Source organism: Eretmochelys imbricata, chromosome 16 (genome assembly GCF_965152235.1).
Source record: "Eretmochelys imbricata isolate rEreImb1 chromosome 16, rEreImb1.hap1, whole genome shotgun sequence".
NCBI classification, from domain to species: domain Eukaryota; kingdom Metazoa; phylum Chordata; order Testudines; family Cheloniidae; genus Eretmochelys; species Eretmochelys imbricata.
Genome location: NC_135587.1, coordinates 15,801,917 through 15,821,800, shown reverse-complemented (window position 1 = coordinate 15,821,800; position 19,884 = coordinate 15,801,917). Strand labels below are relative to the sequence as shown.

The 19,884-nt window shown below is 49.5% G+C and overlaps 1 protein-coding gene across 10 annotated transcripts in view; it reads right to left on the bottom strand.

Annotated features, from left to right (window-relative positions):
* The window catches only part of USP20 (ubiquitin specific peptidase 20), a 37,572-nt gene that overhangs the window by 1,878 nt on the left and 15,810 nt on the right, over positions 1-19,884 (bottom strand). For 7 of the 10 annotated variants that reach the window (XR_013348147.1, XM_077835567.1, XM_077835570.1 and 4 more), the window contains 18 exons: positions 19,753-19,822; positions 19,011-19,124; positions 17,535-17,613; positions 15,656-16,091; positions 13,298-13,435; positions 11,910-12,049; positions 11,145-11,317; positions 10,171-10,265; positions 8,818-8,851; positions 8,326-8,371; positions 7,830-8,010; positions 6,863-6,989; positions 6,591-6,760; positions 5,685-5,766; positions 5,032-5,140; positions 4,533-4,635; positions 2,318-2,389; positions 378-562 (listed from right to left, as the gene is read on the bottom strand). Coding sequence is in view for 7 of the 10 variants with exons in the window: in XM_077835567.1 (XP_077691693.1) it covers positions 402-562; positions 2,318-2,389; positions 4,533-4,635; positions 5,032-5,140; positions 5,685-5,766; positions 6,591-6,760; positions 6,863-6,989; positions 7,830-8,010; positions 8,326-8,371; positions 8,818-8,851; positions 10,171-10,265; positions 11,145-11,317; positions 11,910-12,049; positions 13,298-13,435; positions 15,656-16,091; positions 17,535-17,613; positions 19,011-19,124; positions 19,753-19,822 (2,330 nt within the window). In the remaining 3 variants the exon portion in view is untranslated. Of the gene's footprint in view, positions 1-14; positions 563-2,317; positions 2,390-4,532; positions 4,636-5,031; positions 5,141-5,684; positions 5,767-6,590; positions 6,761-6,862; positions 6,990-7,829; positions 8,011-8,325; positions 8,372-8,817; positions 8,852-10,170; positions 10,266-11,144; positions 11,318-11,909; positions 12,050-13,297; positions 13,436-15,655; positions 16,092-17,534; positions 17,614-19,010; positions 19,125-19,752; positions 19,823-19,884 lie in introns of all 10 variants that reach the window. The other 3 variants (XR_013348149.1, XR_013348148.1, XM_077835572.1) reach the window with 3 other exon arrangements.

The window sequence follows — 19,884 nt, the reverse complement described above, 5'->3', positions numbered from 1 at the left end:
GAGATTCAACTCACCGAAGGCAGACTTGGGCTACTCTTGAGAGCAGCCAAAGCAGCGGGAGGTTCAGGCCAAACTTCTTTCCACGGAAGTTTTGTTTGGAGACGGTCTCCCCACCACAGCCTTATGCACGGAGGGTGTGCAGGAGCTGGGTTATGGTACGTTTCTTCTGACCAGCCGCATCCTTATAGCCAAGCCTAGAGTCTGCATGAGGTTTTACATTGTTATACAAGGACAATGGAGCAAGCTTATGCCCCTGGGGGCACCTCCACCCCCAGAAGGAAAATCTCCTCTCTAGTTCTCTGAGGTGGACTATGTCCCTTGTTCTTCAGTCCAACGATCCCCCGCTTTTCCAGACACACAGGGCTGCAATCGCATACCTCTACCGCTTGGTGCAGCGCGGCTCACACAGCCCGCGTCTCGGCCTCTATCTTCTGTTCCCCGTGCAGGCTCTCCAGTTCCTGCACCTGTGCGACGTTCTGGCGGACAGGGATCTCCGGCCCTCCTCCATACAGCGTGTTCAAGTAAATCCACGTCTCCTCAGAAATCTGCCCATAATCAGCTCCTGAAAAGCACAGCAGCAGCAACAACGAAATGCAACTGGGTCTCCGTTTACTGCTCAAGCCTGAGCAAGCCGTGCTGGGGTGGGGAACAGTGTTGCAGCTGGGAGCTATGCGAGGAAGGGAATCTCTCCCCTTGCTCAGACAGCGAGGAACAGTGAGGCAGGTGAAAATGTGACTTTAAAAAACTCCTTCAGTGAGAGAGGAGTTGTACTTGCAAATACACTAAGCCAGGGTGAAGGCCAGTTGTCCGAATGGCTGGGCAGTGCCCGGCAAGGAACGCTCACTGTAAGGTTCACTATGGACGGAGGGAGCTATAAACCTCTGTGTCTTGTAGCCAACATGATATCCTCCTCCTCGTCCCAGAGCAGTGGTGTGTAGGGCCACCTACTGGTGAAGGCAAAAGTGAGCCATCAGCAGCTCCCCTGACACAGAAGGGTGACACCCTTCATGGCTCCAGGAAGTTGCCACATTTCTTGTTTCCCATGAGGAATTGAAAAGCAATGCAGGGCACACCTCACCACTTCACCTTAAAGCACTGCCCACGTGTGACAGGGCTCACACTGAATCTATGTCCTTCACCAAAGAGGACCACGTTATCAGCCCATCTTTCTCATGTGCAACCAAGAAGGGACGGCCTGAAGGGGCACAGCACATGGTAACCAAATACCCACTGACCCCAGCAGCTCTAGGCTTTCCTGGACAGTGGGACCATGCACTCGAAGCAGGTTTTCAAGTTTATCAGGCTACAATTTCTTCCTCAGGAGCTTTTTGACTGTCTTTCAGACCAGTGATCATGTTATGTATCGAGCATTGTCCGTCTGCACAGTGCTAATGGGTAGGTCCCTACTTCAATGAGCAATCAGTCTGAAACGACACCCAGTCAGACCCATTCAGGCCCCTTTGATGCACAGGAGGAAGGTCCCACCCTCAGTGCGGACTGACTTTAAGCTGTACTTGAGGAAAAGTGCAGTCAGAAGAAGTTAATTAAGTGAGTGAGGTTTGGCCAGCTAGGAAAGGAAGGGAGTTCTAAGCACATGGTCAGCATGGAAGGAGACCGGGAGATGAGGCAGGGATCTAACAAGGGCATTGAGTAAAGGTAGGTAGGCCCCAGGAGTGAGAGCAGGGATGGAAGCTGGCTCACAGATGTGAAGGAACTCTAAACTTGGGGGCGATGCAGAAGACGAGGGGAGTCTGTGCAGGGAATCAGAGGGGCAGGTGACACAGTCATGGTAGCAAGAGAGGAAGAGGATTTCAGCTGCGATATGTTTTACATACTAGGGAGCCAGACAAGACATGCAGACAGAGGCAGCGGCAAGGGTGGAGGCACGAGATGATCAAGGTGTGAACAAAGCTTCTGGCACCTGAGATGGAGAAAAGCACCTGGATTTTGCAAGAACCTGGACCATGGCAGGGAAGCTGGGAATGGACAGTGATGAGGAAGATGAGACAGAAGCTGCAAGCCTGGATACGAGGGAGGATGGTGGAGGCGGCTAGGGGGACAGAGAGAATGAGAGGAAAGAGGGAGTCCGAAAAGCCAGTGGGAGATACAGAAGGAGTGGCAGAGGCAAGCCCAAATAGACAGGGAATGGCAGATCTGGGAGTCAGCACAAGGAGATCAGCCAACCGTCAGGCTTTGTGTTGAGCACAGGCAGAGTGACAATCAATGACAAATGGAAAAAGGAAGTTTCCCAGCCCCTTCCCCACAGGACCAGTCCCCCAAAGGGACAGCAACACACACACACAAGCATGAGCCTTACCCTGCTTCACCTGCACGTGTCCACCTCCTTTTGTGAGTGCAATCCTGCTGTTGTCAATTGGTCCGGGAGGCTCTGTAAGAAAGGATGTATATCAGGGAGCCAGATTCCTGCTTCTCCCCCTCCACTGCTAGTCTGAGCAGTTGGAAGCCCAGCTGGGGCTGGGGGAGGAGCAAGAAGAGGATTTTGCCCCAACGATCACACTAAACAGAATAGCAAAGAGCTTTGGTTGTGTATGATGGAAATCAAATGCAAAGATACTTTGCAGTAGCTGGCGTCCAGGACAGCGATTATCTGAGAGCTCCAGAGATCTAAAAAGCAGGGCACTGACAACCAATACACAGCACTGAAACAAAGCTTCTCCTCAGCTGTCTGCTGCGGAAGGCACTAGTCACAGAACAAGCTAGGAGACACCGAACCTCAAAGACCAGTAACATTCTGGCACCAGCCCAGGCAACATCTCATTCAGCAGCAGGAGCCTGGACTTCTGAAAAGCAAGGAGACCTCAAGGCAGTCGGAAACGAGAGGCAAGCCCCAGCTCCATGGGGCTAGGTCGGTCTGCGCTGGTACACTCCAGATCCTCCCAAAACAGAGACATGTCCTTTCACCACAGGAGAAAACAGACGAAGGGCTCGTGGAGTGTAGCTACCTCACATAGACTGAAATGGCCCCACGTGCTGTAACAGGCTGTTCATGGAGGGAGATCTGATGTATGGCAGTGCCAAACGCAACCCATGGCCAAGACTTCCAGGTTCCCTTCCTGAGGCCTATCTCACCCCTGCTCTCCCAGGCAGGCAGTGCATCAGAGTTAACACAGTCGACTCCTGGATGGGAGGCAGCACTTGACGTCATCTTGCAGTGAGCCCCAGGCTGACTAAGAGGTGGCACTGATCCATCTTGCTCTCTGAGGACTAAAGGAGGCCACTGTAGTGTGAGAATTTGGGCAGCATGGTCAAAACCGGGGACTGGGAGTCAGAACTGCTGCTACTCTACCACTGACTCCGGTGTTGCCTTGGACAATTCTCATCCTCCCTGTGCTTCAATTTCCCTGTGTATCAAAAGGGGATTGTAACTTGCCCACTTCTGAGCCTCAGGTGAAAAGCATCATAAATGCAGAACTGTATTCTAGAACTGTGGAGTAACACAGGATTCCCCCAGACAAGCTGTGTTCCCTACTAACCCCAAAAAGAGAGATTCAAAAGATCGCACTAGCCCTCACAGCAAGTGACAGTATGCAACTCCAACCTTTAAGAAGAGTCGTAAAGAGCTTTAGGAAGCCAGATCCTCACTGGGTAGGTCTACACTGCCATGTAAGCCCCAAGGTTCAAACTCATGCTCAAACCTCACCCCCTTCCTTCTACACACAAATTGCACTAACCCAGGGCTCAGACCCAGGTTCCCAGGACCCAACAGAGGTGGAGGGTCTGAGCTTGAGTCAAGCCAGGACCTAGGGTTCAAGCCCTGTTGCTTTGCAGTGTAGAAGCAACCCTACTGGACTCATGCTCTAGGAGTCTTCCAAAAATATTCCACAGTCTCACACAGACTTTCTTCGTCCTCCGGACTGTGAAGTTTTCCCGCACTGTACCACAAACAAAGGGCTAGAGTGGCCACATTTTGGGAGGGCACTAGGAAGTCTAGGATAGGAGTGGTTGGACTTGGGCCCATGTCATGCAGTGTAGGCACTGAAGCCCCAGGTTGGGACCCAGGATTCAACAATTCCTAACCTGGGGTTATAAAGGAGCGTGGACGCTCAAGCCCCATGTTAAAACCCCCAGGATCTGCTACCTCAAGTTGTACTAACCTTGGCTCCCACTGCAGTGTAGACATACCCTCTCTGTTTTCCTCTCAACTTTGCCACCCTAAGAAACCAGGCACAAACACTTGAATAATGTGGCATGTTGTACTTAAATGGGATTTCGATATGCCCTGTCCTGTCCTTACCATCTCAATGGCTGGATTTTCATTGAGATTCAACCCACTCCCCAACCTTGAAGTTTCTTTTCCTGTAAAATTGCTCTTTTGTTGACTCTCTGGGAAATAGCTGGAATGTGGCTGGGGGGAAGAGGCCGTTCCCCCTTCTTTGCTAGCCTAGTTTTGGTTGGTTCATTTATAGGCTAAGTAGGTGCGTTGCCTACAGAAGACACACACACAAACAAGCAAGCTTAGGTACACCGTACACCCCACCTCTAACAGGTTCCGGAGTCCTCAGGCTCCTTACCATTGTCCTTCCCCTTGACGAAAGACTCCCACTCACGGAACCATTGCATGCTGATACAGTAGATGACACTTGGAGACTCCTCTGCCTGGAATGCCTTGTTCAGCTGGAGGCCAAGGAACAGGAGAAGGGAAATATTCCGTCACTGCTGAGGTTTACGATAGGGCTTTCCCGTATAGGTTGGAAAAACTTCACCACTCTTCAGGATTACTCAGCTGTAACCACACACCCCATTGCACCACCACAGCAATCCACCTGCTCCCACTTGCTAAGCATGTGGAAGTCCTTAGATTGCTCTCAAACCTCAGGCCCCCATGCAAAGCATCACCCTCGCCCCAACTGATGCATGTGCAACAGGGAACCCAGAGTTAAATCTCCATGCCATGGTGCAGATCTTGTTCTGAGAGGCAGAGGGGTGAGATCTCTCCCACTCATCTGTGGTGGGGTCTCCACTTCTGACCCCAGCCCTTGGTTCCCTTCTCTAGCTCTTTTCCACACGCACCTTAATGAAGGTGTCAATCTCAATCCTCCTGCGTTTGGCCAGGGCTTCGATCTCCACCTGGCAGACCGAGCACACATACAGATGGTTCACAGCAGGGCCGCCCCCGAACCTGAGCCCAGGATGAGAAGGAAAGAGGAACTGAGAACTGGGTTGGCAAGGAAGAGGTTAACTGCCCTGAGCCCTGCAAGTAAATAGGGTGGATTCTTACACTACTCTCCGTATCCAGAGGTGACTAGGCCTGGTTATTTTAATGAACACCTTTGCCTCCGCCCTCCATGGTGTAGATCAGAACGGTCCCACCTTTGTGATTGCTGGGATAATGGAGAATACAGCTCGTTTGCTGTCTAGATTAAGGGCTCTCACATTACACACTACCATGCTCCATCTCTCCAAAGGGAAATCCCCCCTCAGGACTGAGGGCATAAGAATCACCCGGGAGATCAGGAAATAGTCTCACCACCTTATAACAGCATTGCAACAGCATATACAATTGCTTAGGTGTATTAGAGGGAAGCACCATGTCTGGCCAATGCCAAAGGCAGGATCCCACACCTTATGGATGTGGCCTGGCAAGTCTACGTTGTTCTCAATCACAACAAAGCTTCAGTTGTTCCAAGCCACTGTGGAATGAGGAGTACGCCAGCTTTCCTCACCTGTTATACAGATACTCCCACACAGTCTGCGGCAGAATCACCACCAGGTCATCAATGTAATGGTATTTATTGGGCGGGATCCCTGCAAATCAGAACGAGGGGTAGTTAAATTGGGTACTAAGTAAGGACCAGTGTGTTCCCCAACAATGGAGGAAGACCAAAAATTGATGGTAGGTATCACTCCTCTCGCCAGTGGGTGAGGAGTGGGGCAAAGAAAGGAAGGAGGCGATGGGGAGGGGGCAGGGCTTTCTCAGTGGGGAAAGCTCAATTATTGATCTAAGGCAGCTGAAGCCTTCAGGCCAGGCCCCACTCCTGCACACTGGCTTTTGGAGAGTTCTTGGTTTGACTAGAGGGTTATAAATGCTCCCAGGGAGAAGGACAGAGTGAGCTTTTACCAGTCTATAAAGGTTCCTGGTATCAGCCCAGCCCACCCCACCCCTCCCAAAACACACACTGAACACCAGCCTTGCTGCTTATGCAGTAGTAAGCGGCAGTAGGTGCAGGTAAAGAACCAGTAACCTGTTACACTCCCGCAGCTGCATTTACCCTTCCCTTCCGTTCGGAAGCTGCCCCATTGCTCAAGAGTTCACCTCCTTCACCCTATTAGCTTTCTAAATACTTGTTTGAAAACAACTGATGAAGTGAAAGCGATGGTCTCCCAGCACAGCATATCCCTCCAGGCCCTTGATCAGCGGGACAATGATCTAACTGTCACGTTCCTGAGCGTGCTGAAGTCTCTGCCAATGAGGCAGATTCGACTGCAGTACATGTTATACTGGGAACAGAGCTGGGGCTTTTATCCGGATGTGTCAATGTGTGGGCCAGCAAAAGGTGCAGCCGGAAACTTCCCACTGCTGAGTGAATGCTACTATTCCCAATGCAGAATGCCTGGCCGCTTCCCCTCACCTCCGTGTGCACACAGGAACGTGTGGTTAGTAATGGGACCAGGCTCCGCAAAGGTGTTGAATTTGTTGAGCCACTCTCGAGAGATATAGAACTGGAGCAAGGTGGGTTCCTTCATGGTGGTAAGGGACACTACCTTCTGTCTCTCCCGCACAGCCTCCTCGCTGCTCTTCCTTGAGGAGGAAAGGGGAGAGAAAGTGAAGCAATCCCCGGCATCTGACCCCTTTATATGTTAACAGCACTGACAGACAACTCCAGCCAGGGTACCCACTCACCTGTAGAACAGGACATAGGCCTCTGCGTTCTGTACCACTGTCTCATGGACCTCAGTGACATACTGATCGTCAAACTCATACCACTGGCCATTGATCACGTTCTGGCAGTACGCGATGTAGTGCCCACCTGTAACGGAGGGAATGTAACAGCACTGGGACTCAATACAGAAAGAAGAATCAGGCCTGGAATGATGTCAGCGACTGAGCGAAGATGAATCCTGGGCTGCTGGCCCAGCAAAGGGAAAAGCCGTGTGTTGCAGAGATTTTAGTATGGCAGGCCTGCCAGGAGGGATGGATTCTGGCGCTGTGTCAGCTTGGAAGGGGGCTGCAGGTGCAGCGCCCATTTCCATGTATTCAGTTCTACCCTCCTGGACAGGTTTCCCTTTGCTGAATGAGAGAAAACGCTTCCAGGGGCCTCGCTGGGAAACGGGTCTGAACCAGCGCAATGGGAGGGTTGTCATGATGGCACAGGAGAACTGTGAATGTTGAGCAATCCGCCACTCCAGCCGGAAACAGGTAGAGCCTGAGGAAGCCTAGCAGTGCAGGAGTGAGCCTTCTTCTGCATATTGCTGCGTGCACCCGCATGGGGCTCTAGGCTGCCCTGGAAAGGGCTACTTCGTAGGCAACAGGGAAGGAGGAGGAGACTGCAGACATTGGGACCAGGCTGGGACAACAAGAAATCTGAGGAGGTTTAAAAAAGAGGATCCTGAAGTCTCACTGGGAAACCCTTGTAGGAACATGCAGCTTGGACAGCATCAAAGCCAACTCCACTACAAAACAGGCTTGGCAAGTTGCATGCAGCGCCTGGGGAGGAGGGTCACGGTGAAACCCTAATACCTTGCCCCTGCCCAAAGACCAGCAGTAGGATACAGCGCTCAGAGCTCCAGGCTACTCCCAGACACACGGATCAGACCCATCTCGTTCCCATGCATTTCAGGGACAGACACGCCAGGAAAGGAGGACTTACTGCCTGCTGTGCCCTGATGGCAGATGACAGACAAGAGATCGTAGGTGGTGATCTGGGAGACACATTCCTTGGCCAGGAAGGGGTGAAGGTCCAGTCCTTCCAGTGGGAAGGAGACGTGGCTGTTGATTTTGAAGGAATACATGACCTCGTGTCGGAACCGTTTCAAGTGGATGCACAGGATCTAGGGCACCAGAGGGAGAGGGCACAAAAGCGTGTTTCCATGGATACCCAAATCAAATACAGTTTCCTCTCTCGACCCCCGGATCTTTACATGAATTTCCTCACGCTGTGGTCACTATAACCCGGCAGAGGTGTTGATGGCCCATCAATTGAAGGTCACTGGGCCCTTTCTGGTCTGCTAATAAAATAGGACTTTGCTTAAGGCAAAACAAAAAAATGCTATTTTCAATTCTTGGTTCAGCAACTCTTCCCTTCCCACCCCGCAACTAACAGTGGCAACGAAAGGAGACGGGGAAAACAAGCCGCCTCTACTCACCTCAGGTAACCGGAGAACTTTGCAGTATTTCACGCCATTCCGCAGTCTGAGAGAGAAAGGGACAAGTCCCCCATGAGAACTAAGAATGGGGACCCGAGGCTAACTGGGCAGGTCACGTTTTGGGCCCAAATCCTTTGAACTCCATGGCAAAGCTGGAATGGACTTTAGTGAGAGCAGCCTCCCACCATGTATCAGAGCATAGGCCACTGGCCTCACCTCTCCATTCTCCTACAATTCTCTTCAGTAACCCCTAAGTGCCCCTAATTCACTCCCTTCCCTTACCACAGCCACCACTTTTCCTCCCACTAGCACCAGGGTCTCCAGTGGCCCCGAACCAGGGCTTTCAAGGTCACTTTCAAACCTAGAACTCAACAACTCCCAGTTTAGCAGGCCAGTAGCAGAGGGGACAATCGGCCAGGGACAGGAGAGGACAGTCAGTTTGGGCAGAGAGAGGTTAGTGGAAAGAGCACAACATAGAGGACACAAACTTACTTTTTACACCGTTCACAGCTGTACATGTTGTCCCCTGGAGAAAGAAAAGAAAGGCATTGCAACGTTACTGACAGCAGGAGCCATGGGGCTGCAGCCCCGATGAGAAAAACTCTCATCCCATGTGCGGAAGCCGGATAAAGTGCCTGCCTAGTAGAGGTAAAGCAGACCTAGCCGGGACTCTCTTTGCCACCCCCAGCTCAACACAGACATGGCACAGACGGCAGCCAGCCACCACGCATGCAACGCGGTGGTGTCTGCCGAGGTGGAAGGGAATCCACTTAGCCCTCCCATCAGTGGTTAGTGTGTGGCTGGAGCAGCCTCTTCTCCCCAGGTAAAGCAGGGATGGGAGGAAACATGCTCAAAACCCTCCTTTTCACTCCCCATATTAAGACAGGGCCAAAATGTGTTCAGTCCCTCTGCTCTCCATCCCAGGCTAATGACACAAGAGACTGTTCTGCAGAGAGAACTACACAGCCTCCTTCTGCCCCCTCCGTGAGGGCTCCTGGTGAGGAACCTCCTACATGAACACAAAATGCAAGTCTAGCACTCCTAGGCGCAAGGATCGGACTGAGGTTACCTGGACACCTCAGCTGGGCATGCAGAGTTGTGGGAGAGTCTCCTTGGAACACTTCTGCCCTGTAGAACTCATCCCCCACTTGCAGCGCCCCCAGGGAACAACCTGTTGGGACCAGGACCCTGGGAAACATCTAAGGAGTCCCCAGCCCAGGTTCAGTGGCACTCCCTGCAGGAAGGATGAATGTGACCCAGACTGGGTCCAAAAGCACCAGCATACAGCGCAGTCCCTGCTTTGATCTCCCTGGTGCTGCAGCCAGTACATGGACTGGCTCCATCTCACTGTCTGGCGTAGTATCCAAAGGCCCGTTTATCCTCCCTGAGTACAACAGAAGGAGGAGCCAGGGCAAATGTTACAAATTCAATAAACCAGACGATTTACTAGAAAACACAATACCCCGCAAGCAATGCAGGAAATGAGTGGCTCAACCCCACCCCCAAGCAAGCGCAGCTGAGCCTGGCAACCCCAACTTGTTCCTCCTGCCCAGGACGGTCCTTGTGTAGCACGAACATTGGGCTACGGACTCTCACTGCACACATAAGAGAACGACAATCATGTCTGCTCTCTGCTGAGCCCACCACACTCTGGTTCCAAACTGCAAACCCTGCCTGAGCAGATGGTGAACGCTCATTCCTGCCCCCAAGGGAAGCTGAAACAAGGAGTGCACTTCCCAGCCAGAAGCTTGGATTTGTTCCAGAAACGCATCTGGAACGGTTATTGACAGCTTCCCTTGGGGGTGGTCAGAAAAGACAATATACGCCAGCCCTCCCCAACCTCACCTTTCAACTCATCGGCAGCAAAAAAGGCAGCAAGACAGTCCTCCAGTGTGACCACGGGACCCCAGAACCAGCTGGGGATACAGGACACCACAAACCTGTGGAAGGGAGAGGTCATGCAAGAAAGAAATGTGAATGGTACTGGCGATCTATGCACTTTGGCTTCTAAAATTCCCCGGTGGCGTGCTGCTTTATGTGAATCGAGCCTGGAAGGTCAGCTCAGGAACACAGTAACAGCATCCCACAGCATTATGGGAAAGTGCTGTTTGTTTCTCAGAACTGGAGTTGCTACTGGTACCTCCCACGCCACAAAGGGCCAAGGTGGTGGGTGAGTAGAGGACTTCAATAGCTCAGACATAGGTGAGAGGTTTTTCGCAGGAGTGGGTGGGTGAAATTCTGTGGCCTGCGTTGTGCAGGAGGTCAGACTAGATGATCATAATGGTCCCTTCTGACCTTAGTATCTATGACTTAACCCTTCGCTCTTGTAGAGTGTTAAGTAAAGAAAGGCACTGACAGGTCCCGGACAGAGACTTCCACCGGAAAGAGTGCAGCCACAAAGGAACATTATTAAATGGCTGAAGGAACCAACTCACATGGAAGGAAATTTACCAGTGAGGACTTGCAATGTCCTGCACCTTCAAGTCACAGATGTTTTACAGTCAGCCCATTACTATTGAACACGGTTTATTTTTTAAACACAATTGAAAATATGTTTTGTTGGACTAAACGAGGGAGGAGGTTGGCACAGCTGTTCCTGGCTATGGATCTTACAGTAGAGGTCCCTGGCTATGGATCTTAATTCTTTACAGAGATTTTTTTATGCAAGTATGTCCAATATTTGTCTCTCTTTCCTCCATTTCCCTTCGGTAAAGAACCAATCAGCTTGTTACATTTAAGGGTAACTGCCTTCTAGTAACTGACAAGTGCAAAGCCAAGGAGGGCGAGAAACTGCATAAGGGGACGCAAGGGAAACACACCTCCTGATGTACTCCATGATGAAGGCAATCCAGCCTTGCGAGGTGTAATTGTCCCCGCAGGCCCCCGTCTTAGCGGGCACATTTTGGTAAATGGCGGAGTGCAGCTTGGCTAAGTCCTCCTTCCCAGGGATCGGCAGCGACAGATCCTGGAACGTCTCCACTGTCGTGGATACCTGAGGACACGCAAAAAAATCTGGGCTTCTAGTGTACGCAAAGGAGCAGATACTCAGCCCGGAACTTTTAGCATCACTTGGGCCCATCTACACTAGGAAACTGAAGCGTTGCTGACAGTAGTAGGCCATTTTCAGCACCATCAAAAAGAAGTGTCCGGCCCAGCCCCAGCCCCACTCTCTGAAGCAGCGCTGAAATGGTTTTGTCTACACTAGGATTATTCCTCACTCACAAACAGGGTGACAGAAGTGTGATCACTCCCCTTCCTAACCGCTTAGTGTTCCCTACAGCCAGAGCGCCAAGTTCTCCATAGAGTGCCCCCCCAAGCCCTGTCCAGCTCCCTCTATTTCGTTGGCTCCTCCACCTTATTCCCCCTTTGCTGTGACCAGCTCCATAATGGCTAAGCTAACTGAGCTACACAGGATCAAGATTCTGTATGGCACATAAACAATGACACAGAATATTCCTAGGCCTGGTAGACTTCACACACAAGCGATCATTTTAGTAGGACCCTAGCATCCCAGAATATTTGGGAACAGCTCTGTTTCCCAAGGAGAGGTTTGTTGAAGCAAACAGGCCCTGCTGTTTTATTACTTGATTAATGGCAGTAAGGAGACGCACTCTGTCGCAGGTGAGGCATTGCACCAGGCTGAGAATGGAGCCATCAAAGATGTCAGAAATAACGCTGCGATAACGAAGCTCTTTCTTCTTCTTCCCGGAAGCCAGCACCTGGGCTGAAAAGACACACATACCCCCCCATCACCTTCAAGCTCTCTTACATAGCTTCAGCAGAGTCCTGCAATCAAGCCAGGAGTACGTCTCTCCCAGAGTACAGCACAAGACAAGTGTGTTTGTACATGCTTCAACATAGACTGCAGAACTCTTTCAGTGGTTCTGAACTTAAGCGTATGTTAAGAACATCCTTGTTTCAGGTGACAGCAGGAAGCCGGGTCTAACAATCTGCACCAATGCAATGCACCCGAATGCTGTTGGCGGTACAATCTTTGTCCCCATCCTCCTCCAAAACTGGTTCAGAAGGACACGATGGGGTCACGTAGCGTTCTTGATGGCTTTAATCTCTGTAACGCTCTCTTCATCTCTTACTGATTGCTTTCCCCCCAGGGTATTTTGTCTTTTTCCTTCTAGTCATCACCCAGTTTTCCCCCCATGCATTTCACACTGCGGCTTGCATCACAGAATGTGGCGGCTGGCAGAGCGTGGTTGTTTTGTTTAACAACAAAACCCCCACTTACACAGAGTGCTTTTTATCAGGCTAGAACGTCTGTGTGCCCACCCCACCCTCTCCTGGCTGAGGTCAGCACAGCTCGGGAAATAATGCTGTTATTGAATGGCTGCAGGACCGGGGTGGGGGCACAAGCTGTTGTGTTTATGGGCTGTGGAAGGAGAGTGGGTTTGGTTTTGTGATTTCTTTGAGATGAAGCAGCAGGCAACCGGGACCCAATTTGTAACCTCGCAACACTCCCACACAAGACTAATGCTTTTAACTTCAATCCTGCGGGGAGCCTATGAAATATGGCAACATCCCTTTAACAGTCAGGAGGCCTTTAACCATAAGGCTGCCCTACAATCTCTTGCCCACATATGCTATGAAGTGTAAGACTGAAGGCCAATTCTGGACTCTCCCCTCAATGCAGGGAAGCCCAGAAGTTCCTTACAGTGATTAGTAAGTTAGCATTATGATACCGAGAAGATAAGGCCAATGACGACCCTTTCTAAGTGATTTCAGGCTGTATTTGGACAGCCAGGCATCGCTCTGCCCTAAACGCCCAGCCATGCTGAGACTCACTATCATTCGTTTCCTAACACTGGTTTAGTAGACATCAACAGATTGAAGGACGATCAGTCATGGGGTGATGATGGCTTGTGTACCTCCCGCTTCTCCTGCTTCCTCCCGCAGACGTGGCCCTTTGCCTCCACACCCCCTCAGCCTCCTGGCTGCAGGAGCTTCCTGTCTATGCTACCTTTTTTCAGCACATAGGAGGGTCCCAGGCGCACAGGACTGGAGCGAGGGGGGCTGCTAGACAGTTTGGAGTGCATCTCCTGGTGAACCGGGCTGCAAGGGCGCGAGGAGCAGCGCACATAGGCGTCGTTGTCCGGCTCTGTGTGGGGAGAGAGACCACCAGTGAAACACCAAATGTACCAGCCCAGCCTGTCACAAATCAGCCCCAGTAGAATACTGGTCTCTGAATCTTAGCACAACAAAGTCTTTCATGTTCAGGGAATCTAGTTCCCAGCCCAGCCCCACCACTCTGAGGACTGGATACCTGAGGGATTCAATTGGATACCACAAGAGAGATGGCAAACGCTGTCAGACAGAACAAAAAGATGCAAGTCACCTCTAGGTCCGTTCCTAATCAAGAAGTTTGTTCTCAAACTGGTATTTTGACAAATGCTCCCAATGTCCAGGCCTAGAGCTGAGGTTTAATCCTCTGGGTTTCTTAGAAAACAAAACCACCCCACAAACATCTGCCAGTGTTCCTGTCTCTGGAGCCCACAGGGCTGTAGGCTGGGTCATCATCTTTGGGTCAAGACAAGGAATAGTCACATCTGGAGCACAGCCTTTAAATGCCAGCTGTTCTGCAGAATCACATGGCATCTCTCCATGGCTTAAAAATATTTTTTACATGTTCATTGCCCAGCACTAACAAATACCTCTATTTCCCTGTGAAGGGGTGTGTGCCCCACACAGGTAAGGAAAGGGTTAATCTGGGCCTTGGGGCCAATCAACCCACCTGGTCGCACCTGGAGGTTGGGCCATGCCCAATTAAAGATGAGTCCCAGCTGCCAGAGGAACTGGGTGGCTTTTATAAACAGTCTGCTGCAGAGAGAAGCTCTGTAGTCACTCTCTGGGACTAGAGAGCAGAGAGACTGGGAGGGTCGAGGAGGAAGCCTAGGGGGAGAGTTGGCCTTGGTGTCCTCTCCTGAGTAGAGAAGTCTAGCAGGAGGCCAGGAATTACACACAACAGCACTGGGGATGGAGAAGGCTCTGGAGCTACGATAGGGCGGGATTTGGATTTCCATGGAGAGAGCCCAGGGAGATGCTAGGATGAGGAGCAGAGAGGGATGGAAAGGTCAAGCCTGAAGAGGGCAGAAATGGATTTACATTTTGTACCTTTAGCGGGATTTTGTTGGGGAAATCCAGGGGGAGCCCTGCAAGTCCCAGCCCTGATAGACAGGTGACCCCAGAGAGACTGCAGGAGAGGCCAGCTGAACAGGCTACAGGAGGAGGAGGAAATCCAGAGAGACAGCAGCAAGGAGTCTGATGGAGCAAACCTTGGCTGCTGGGTATAGAATCCAGCGTCATGGGAAGGCCTGGGTTCCCCTACCAGCCACTGGGGAAGGTGACATGAGGCCCTTCAGAAGGGGACAAGAACGATTGAGAGCTGGACCGTTGGCCCCAGAACTGGGTCCAAAGGCCTTTTGTAGGGACACTGGACTATTTGTTCGATTTTCTGTTACCCCAGAAGGCACATGACTAAATGTAACCTGGCCAGAAGGCTGAGTCATGAGAAGAGACAGACCACCAAGGGACAGGAGCGACAGTTGGCAGGGCATGCTAGAGAAAGAGCTGCTACTCCACACACCTAGCCATGAGGTGGGACGCTGGCTGGGAGTCCACTCGTCCACACACCCCTTTTTACCTCCTTTCCTTTACCCCTCTCGGAACCAACTATTCCCAGGGTAAGTTTGTAGGATAATGAGAGCTTTACATGCTTATTCCACATTTTTCCTGAAGTAATTTTTAAAAGATGTGCAGGTCCAGGAGCTCCTTCAGACTGTGCTCTGTTCTTTGTTAGGTGTTACTGTGTCGTTTGGTTTCATAGAATATCAGGGTTGGAAGGGACCTCAGCAGGTCATCTAATCCAACCCCCTTCTCAACCCCCTGTATGTCCTGTGTTATTATTAATATTTGGTTTATCATTAGCACGTACAGCAGTTCACTTCTTTAAAGTGCTAGTCTGGCATTATAAAACCCGCCTTTCCCTCAACAGAAGGTTTTTTGTTTTGTTTTTTAATGGTCACATTTGGCAGAGGCAGCTCAAACTAGTAGCCTATCCAGCATGTAAACTATGTTCATCACCACTGTATCTGGGCACACTGAAGTAGTTCTCTGCTGATTTACCCATGGATTGCTATGGTAGAAATGAAGCAAGCTGGAGGAAGCAGATCACTGTCTTAAAAGCAAAGACATTCTGAAATCAGGAATGGGAATGTCTACACAACTGATCTGTCTGACTTCCCCCTCCCCATTAGCATGCCCCAACACATGAATATGGCACTGGTTCTTGTATGGTGTGATAGGGACGCTATATTAGTACCTGGTGTCCTACATGGGCTGGCAGGGCAGGGAGGAGGTAGGGTTTCAGGAGAAGCTCTGCCATCAATTGGACTCAGGGTGGTATCAACATCTGCATCCTCATCAACTTGTTCCGAGTTGCTCCGTCGGTGGCTGTAGGAGAATTTCCTGTCTTTCAGCCTCTCTTTCTCAGAGATCCCTCTCCCGGCCTCATCCTGGATCAGCAACTCTGCCTCGGCTAGGGAGCTGCTCATGCCCCCTGTTCTGCCTTGCCCTTCCATATCACCCCTGTCGCTGCTCGAATCACAAGAGAGGAACTCATCCTCTGAGGGGCTACGGTCACCTTCCCGCTTGTCATCCGTGTCACTGGAGTCAGAGTCTCTTGCCTCAGCAACAATTGGTTCCTTTAGCTCTTCATGAAGCTGGTCCATCAGGCATCGCAGAAACTCTTGGGTGTCCTGAAAACCAGGAGCAATCCCACATTATATACTGCCCATCTAGGGACAAAACACAGCTACTCCAGTTTCCACTGTAAAGCCCACAAAAGTTAGCCCCTCAGGGAATACAAGGAGTCCCACTCAGAGAACACATGGAGTTGGTGGTATTCAGCAGATGGACAGAGGGATCCTGCCCATTCCACTGACTACTCTAATGCCTGGGGATTACAGTCCCAATTTGCAGCTAACTGTTTCAATTTCTGCTTTTTCTCAGGAGCTTAGGAAGGTCTCAGGATGGTCAAACTGGGCTACTGCTATAGAACTTGGACAGTTATCTTGTTTACTGGGATGTCAGCACTGAAAGAACGTGGGAAACCAGGAGAAAGACAATCAAGACAGTGGGCTGCAAAGAACAGTACAGTCTATGCTACAAAAACAATCTTCATGCTCCATTGATGTCTTCACATGATAACCCCATCCCTTACAGCAAACGTAGTATTAAAATCCTTTACTGCCAGGGATTAGAACTAGAAATCAAAGACAGATCAGCCAGTGTGAAGGCCCCCCTACATGGCCCCTCAGATAGTGGAGATTGCTGATAAGGGACAGCTCTGGGTAGTGACATTTTGAAGACTTGTGACATTATGGAAGATTTGGTTTAAAATATAATAAAACATCATCAGCTCTTCAGTTTTAACTCTTTATAGCTGGAATTCCTATCCAATGGCTTTGCATCAAGGGCAAATATAGCAGCTCTGGTCTCTATTTCAGCAACTGATATTTTTATCATCATCATCTCGGTTTTCACTTGCTACCAGTGCCATGGCTTAAATACGCTATTGTCGGATGTCCCTTCTCGCTGTACACTTTCTAACCAACTACACATTGAAGGTGAAATTTCATTCTAAAGAATAAGTGAATTTTTTTTCTTTTTTTTTTTGTACAGTGAAGTACTCTTTCCCCCCACCCCAAAAGACATGATCTTTTTAAAGGACTCATTTAAATTGGGTGCCGAGAAGGATGTGCATGTAATAAAAGTTGGTATTTGTAAGCTTTTAGTGCAGGTGTAACCAGACTCCTCTCTAATATAAGTAACAATAATACCACATAGGTCTTAGATGGCATTTTTCATCAGATCTCAAAGTGCTTGGCAAAGGAGGTCAGTATCATTATCCCCATTTTACAGACAGGGAAACTGAGGTACAGAGATGTGCCAAGCCTTGCCCAAAGTCCCACCAGAAATAGAACCTAGCTCTCCTGTGTCCCAGTCAAGTGCTCTAGCCATTCTCTAATACAGAGGCAAAACAATGGGACAATCCCAGCACCCAGCCAGTTAATATGGGCCATTTACTCTTACATGAGGTACTTCATGAAGCGGGCTCCGCTACAGAAGTAAGAATCACATGATGTGGAACAACCTAGGCATACGTCTAGAAAGGCTAGTGTTTTTGTTGGATGGCCCACCTGCTGTGCATAGCCCCGGAACATGGGGTTGACCAGTTTAATTCCATGAGACAAGCTGCTGGGAACCACATAGCTTGGGCTGTTTAAGAAAAAAGACCATTAATTTACATATCGAGTCTAGAGCTGAACTGTGTAGTATGCACAAAATAAAAAGCGGTAGTCAGTTTAAAGGAAAGGGGAAAAAGAAGAGTTATGTTGCTACAAAGTCTGAACGTATCTGTTAACTAGAAATCATAAGATTTGAGATGATGCAGGTATCTATCTACCAAGTATTTTAATCTCTTTTCCCTACTAGTGACAGACTGATCCCTACTGTACATTCACCAATGCTGTGTCACTTTTTAAAATGTCGAGTGATGGTGCTGTCCGTCATTTCCATTGCCAGAATGGTCTCGTCTACTTATTTATTTTGATTTCACAGACAAAGAGCAGTGCCCACCTCAAACAGTCAGAACTCACAGGAGTTACGTTATATTAAAATTACATTACACTGCTCAAAATTACTGCCATGCTCCACCGCTTATTCCAAATAGTTTTAATCCATTCCAAACCCACAACTTACTCATACTCTGTCTGCAGTCTTGTTGCAGCTGTGTTGATCCCAGGATAAGAGAGAGACAGGGTGGGTGAGCAAATATCTTTTACTGGACCAATTTCTGTTGCTAGAACAGCTGACACTCTGGTTACCTTTCCCAGACCTGAAGAAGAGCTCTGTGAAGCTTCAAAGCTTGTCTCTTCCACCAACAAAACTGATCCAATAAAAGATATTACCTCACCCACCTTGTCTGTCTTGTACTATGATAACAATTAACACAAAACATAGGACACAATTTAGATACCCGATCTGATTCTTGCAACTACTTACATTTGCAGTTAGGGAATCAGATCCTCGGCTGCTATAAACCAAATTATTTCAGTGGTGCTACACCAATTTACACCAGCTGAGGATCTGGCCCAGGGTTCCTAGTTCTCATACTGAGTCAACAGCCAGCAACTGACAATCAAAAACACCTTCCAGGCTGATTGGTAAATATCAGCATCAGATGCGAGTTGCTTTTTCTCTGTAAATCAAAAGCAACACCACTAAATGCTGCACTTGCACAGCAGCAGCCAAATATATCCCCACCCTCTTTTCAGCAAATCAATGAGAAGAAAAGCCCTTTTTAAGCTCTCTGTTTAAAGCACTTCACATTACCATGCACGCTTTGATTCACTGTTTTGATTTCAATGTAATGAATTTTCAGAGGTTTCTAGACCCTGTTCCTCAAAAGATGGCTGTCTGATCACTAACTGCAGGGTGGAAGAAGGGGAGTACGACATCAGGCGCTCACAGCAACACACCCCACATCTTCTAGGGCTAGTCCTAAAGCTTGAATTCAGGGACTGCGTCACACCTCTCATTATTTTTACTGTGTTCGTAACGGAAGTATGAACCGCTATACACCTTCCCGTTTGGACTGGGGAGGGATTACTCACCGCTTCTTGTGCCAAACCTCAGAGACCAGTTTCTGGTAACTTTTGCACAATGCGGGCTTCTTGTCCGTACGTACCAGCCCGCCACACTCCAGAAAAAACTGTGTGAGAGGTGGGCTAAAGAAGGAAAGATAGGAGAGGTAAGTGGAGGGGAATTTCTTCTATGCGTACGTTTAAAGACACACAGAAAGAGAGGACATGTCCTAAGGTTGCTTTTTAAATTTAACATTTAGAAAAAGGGGAAAGAGATGGTGCTGCAAATGCTGCCCTCTGATTCTTCACAAATCACTCCCGTTGGTCTGAATGATTGGGATCCCTCCCCTGAGAGATGCTAGAGTTTATTGCCAAGACCAGATGGTGAGAACTATTTTGGGTTGAGGTTTTCAAGGCCACCTCATTAGGGAGAACATTAAAAGGAAGTTGGGAGGAAAAATGCATGCACATGCACCTATAAAATATTTTATATTTACTCTATTTTAAAGATCACAATGGAAACTAAAGGCCTGTACTTCCACCGCCAGCCCAATGGTACGTGTCCCGTTGGTTTGCTCAGTTTCCTGCTCTGCAGCTTTTTATGCATTAAACACCATGATCCTGTTTTTTTCCCCTTCTCCCTCCCTACTCTGCACCTCAGCTGATTTCCACACACAGCGTTCATGAAGGAGGTCTCGGATTGGAACAGGCACGTCTTTATTTTTAGGGAGTATTCAAGGGAGCATCACCACAGAACGGTCCTGTTGCCTACCAGTTTGAGAGGGCCTGAAGTGCTGCATTCATGTAGCAGGAGTTCCCAAGGTTTTTCATTCCAGTAAGACCTGGAGAAAATGCAAGAGACGTTAGACAAGAAAGGAAGGTCACTTTCCAGCACCCCTTCCTT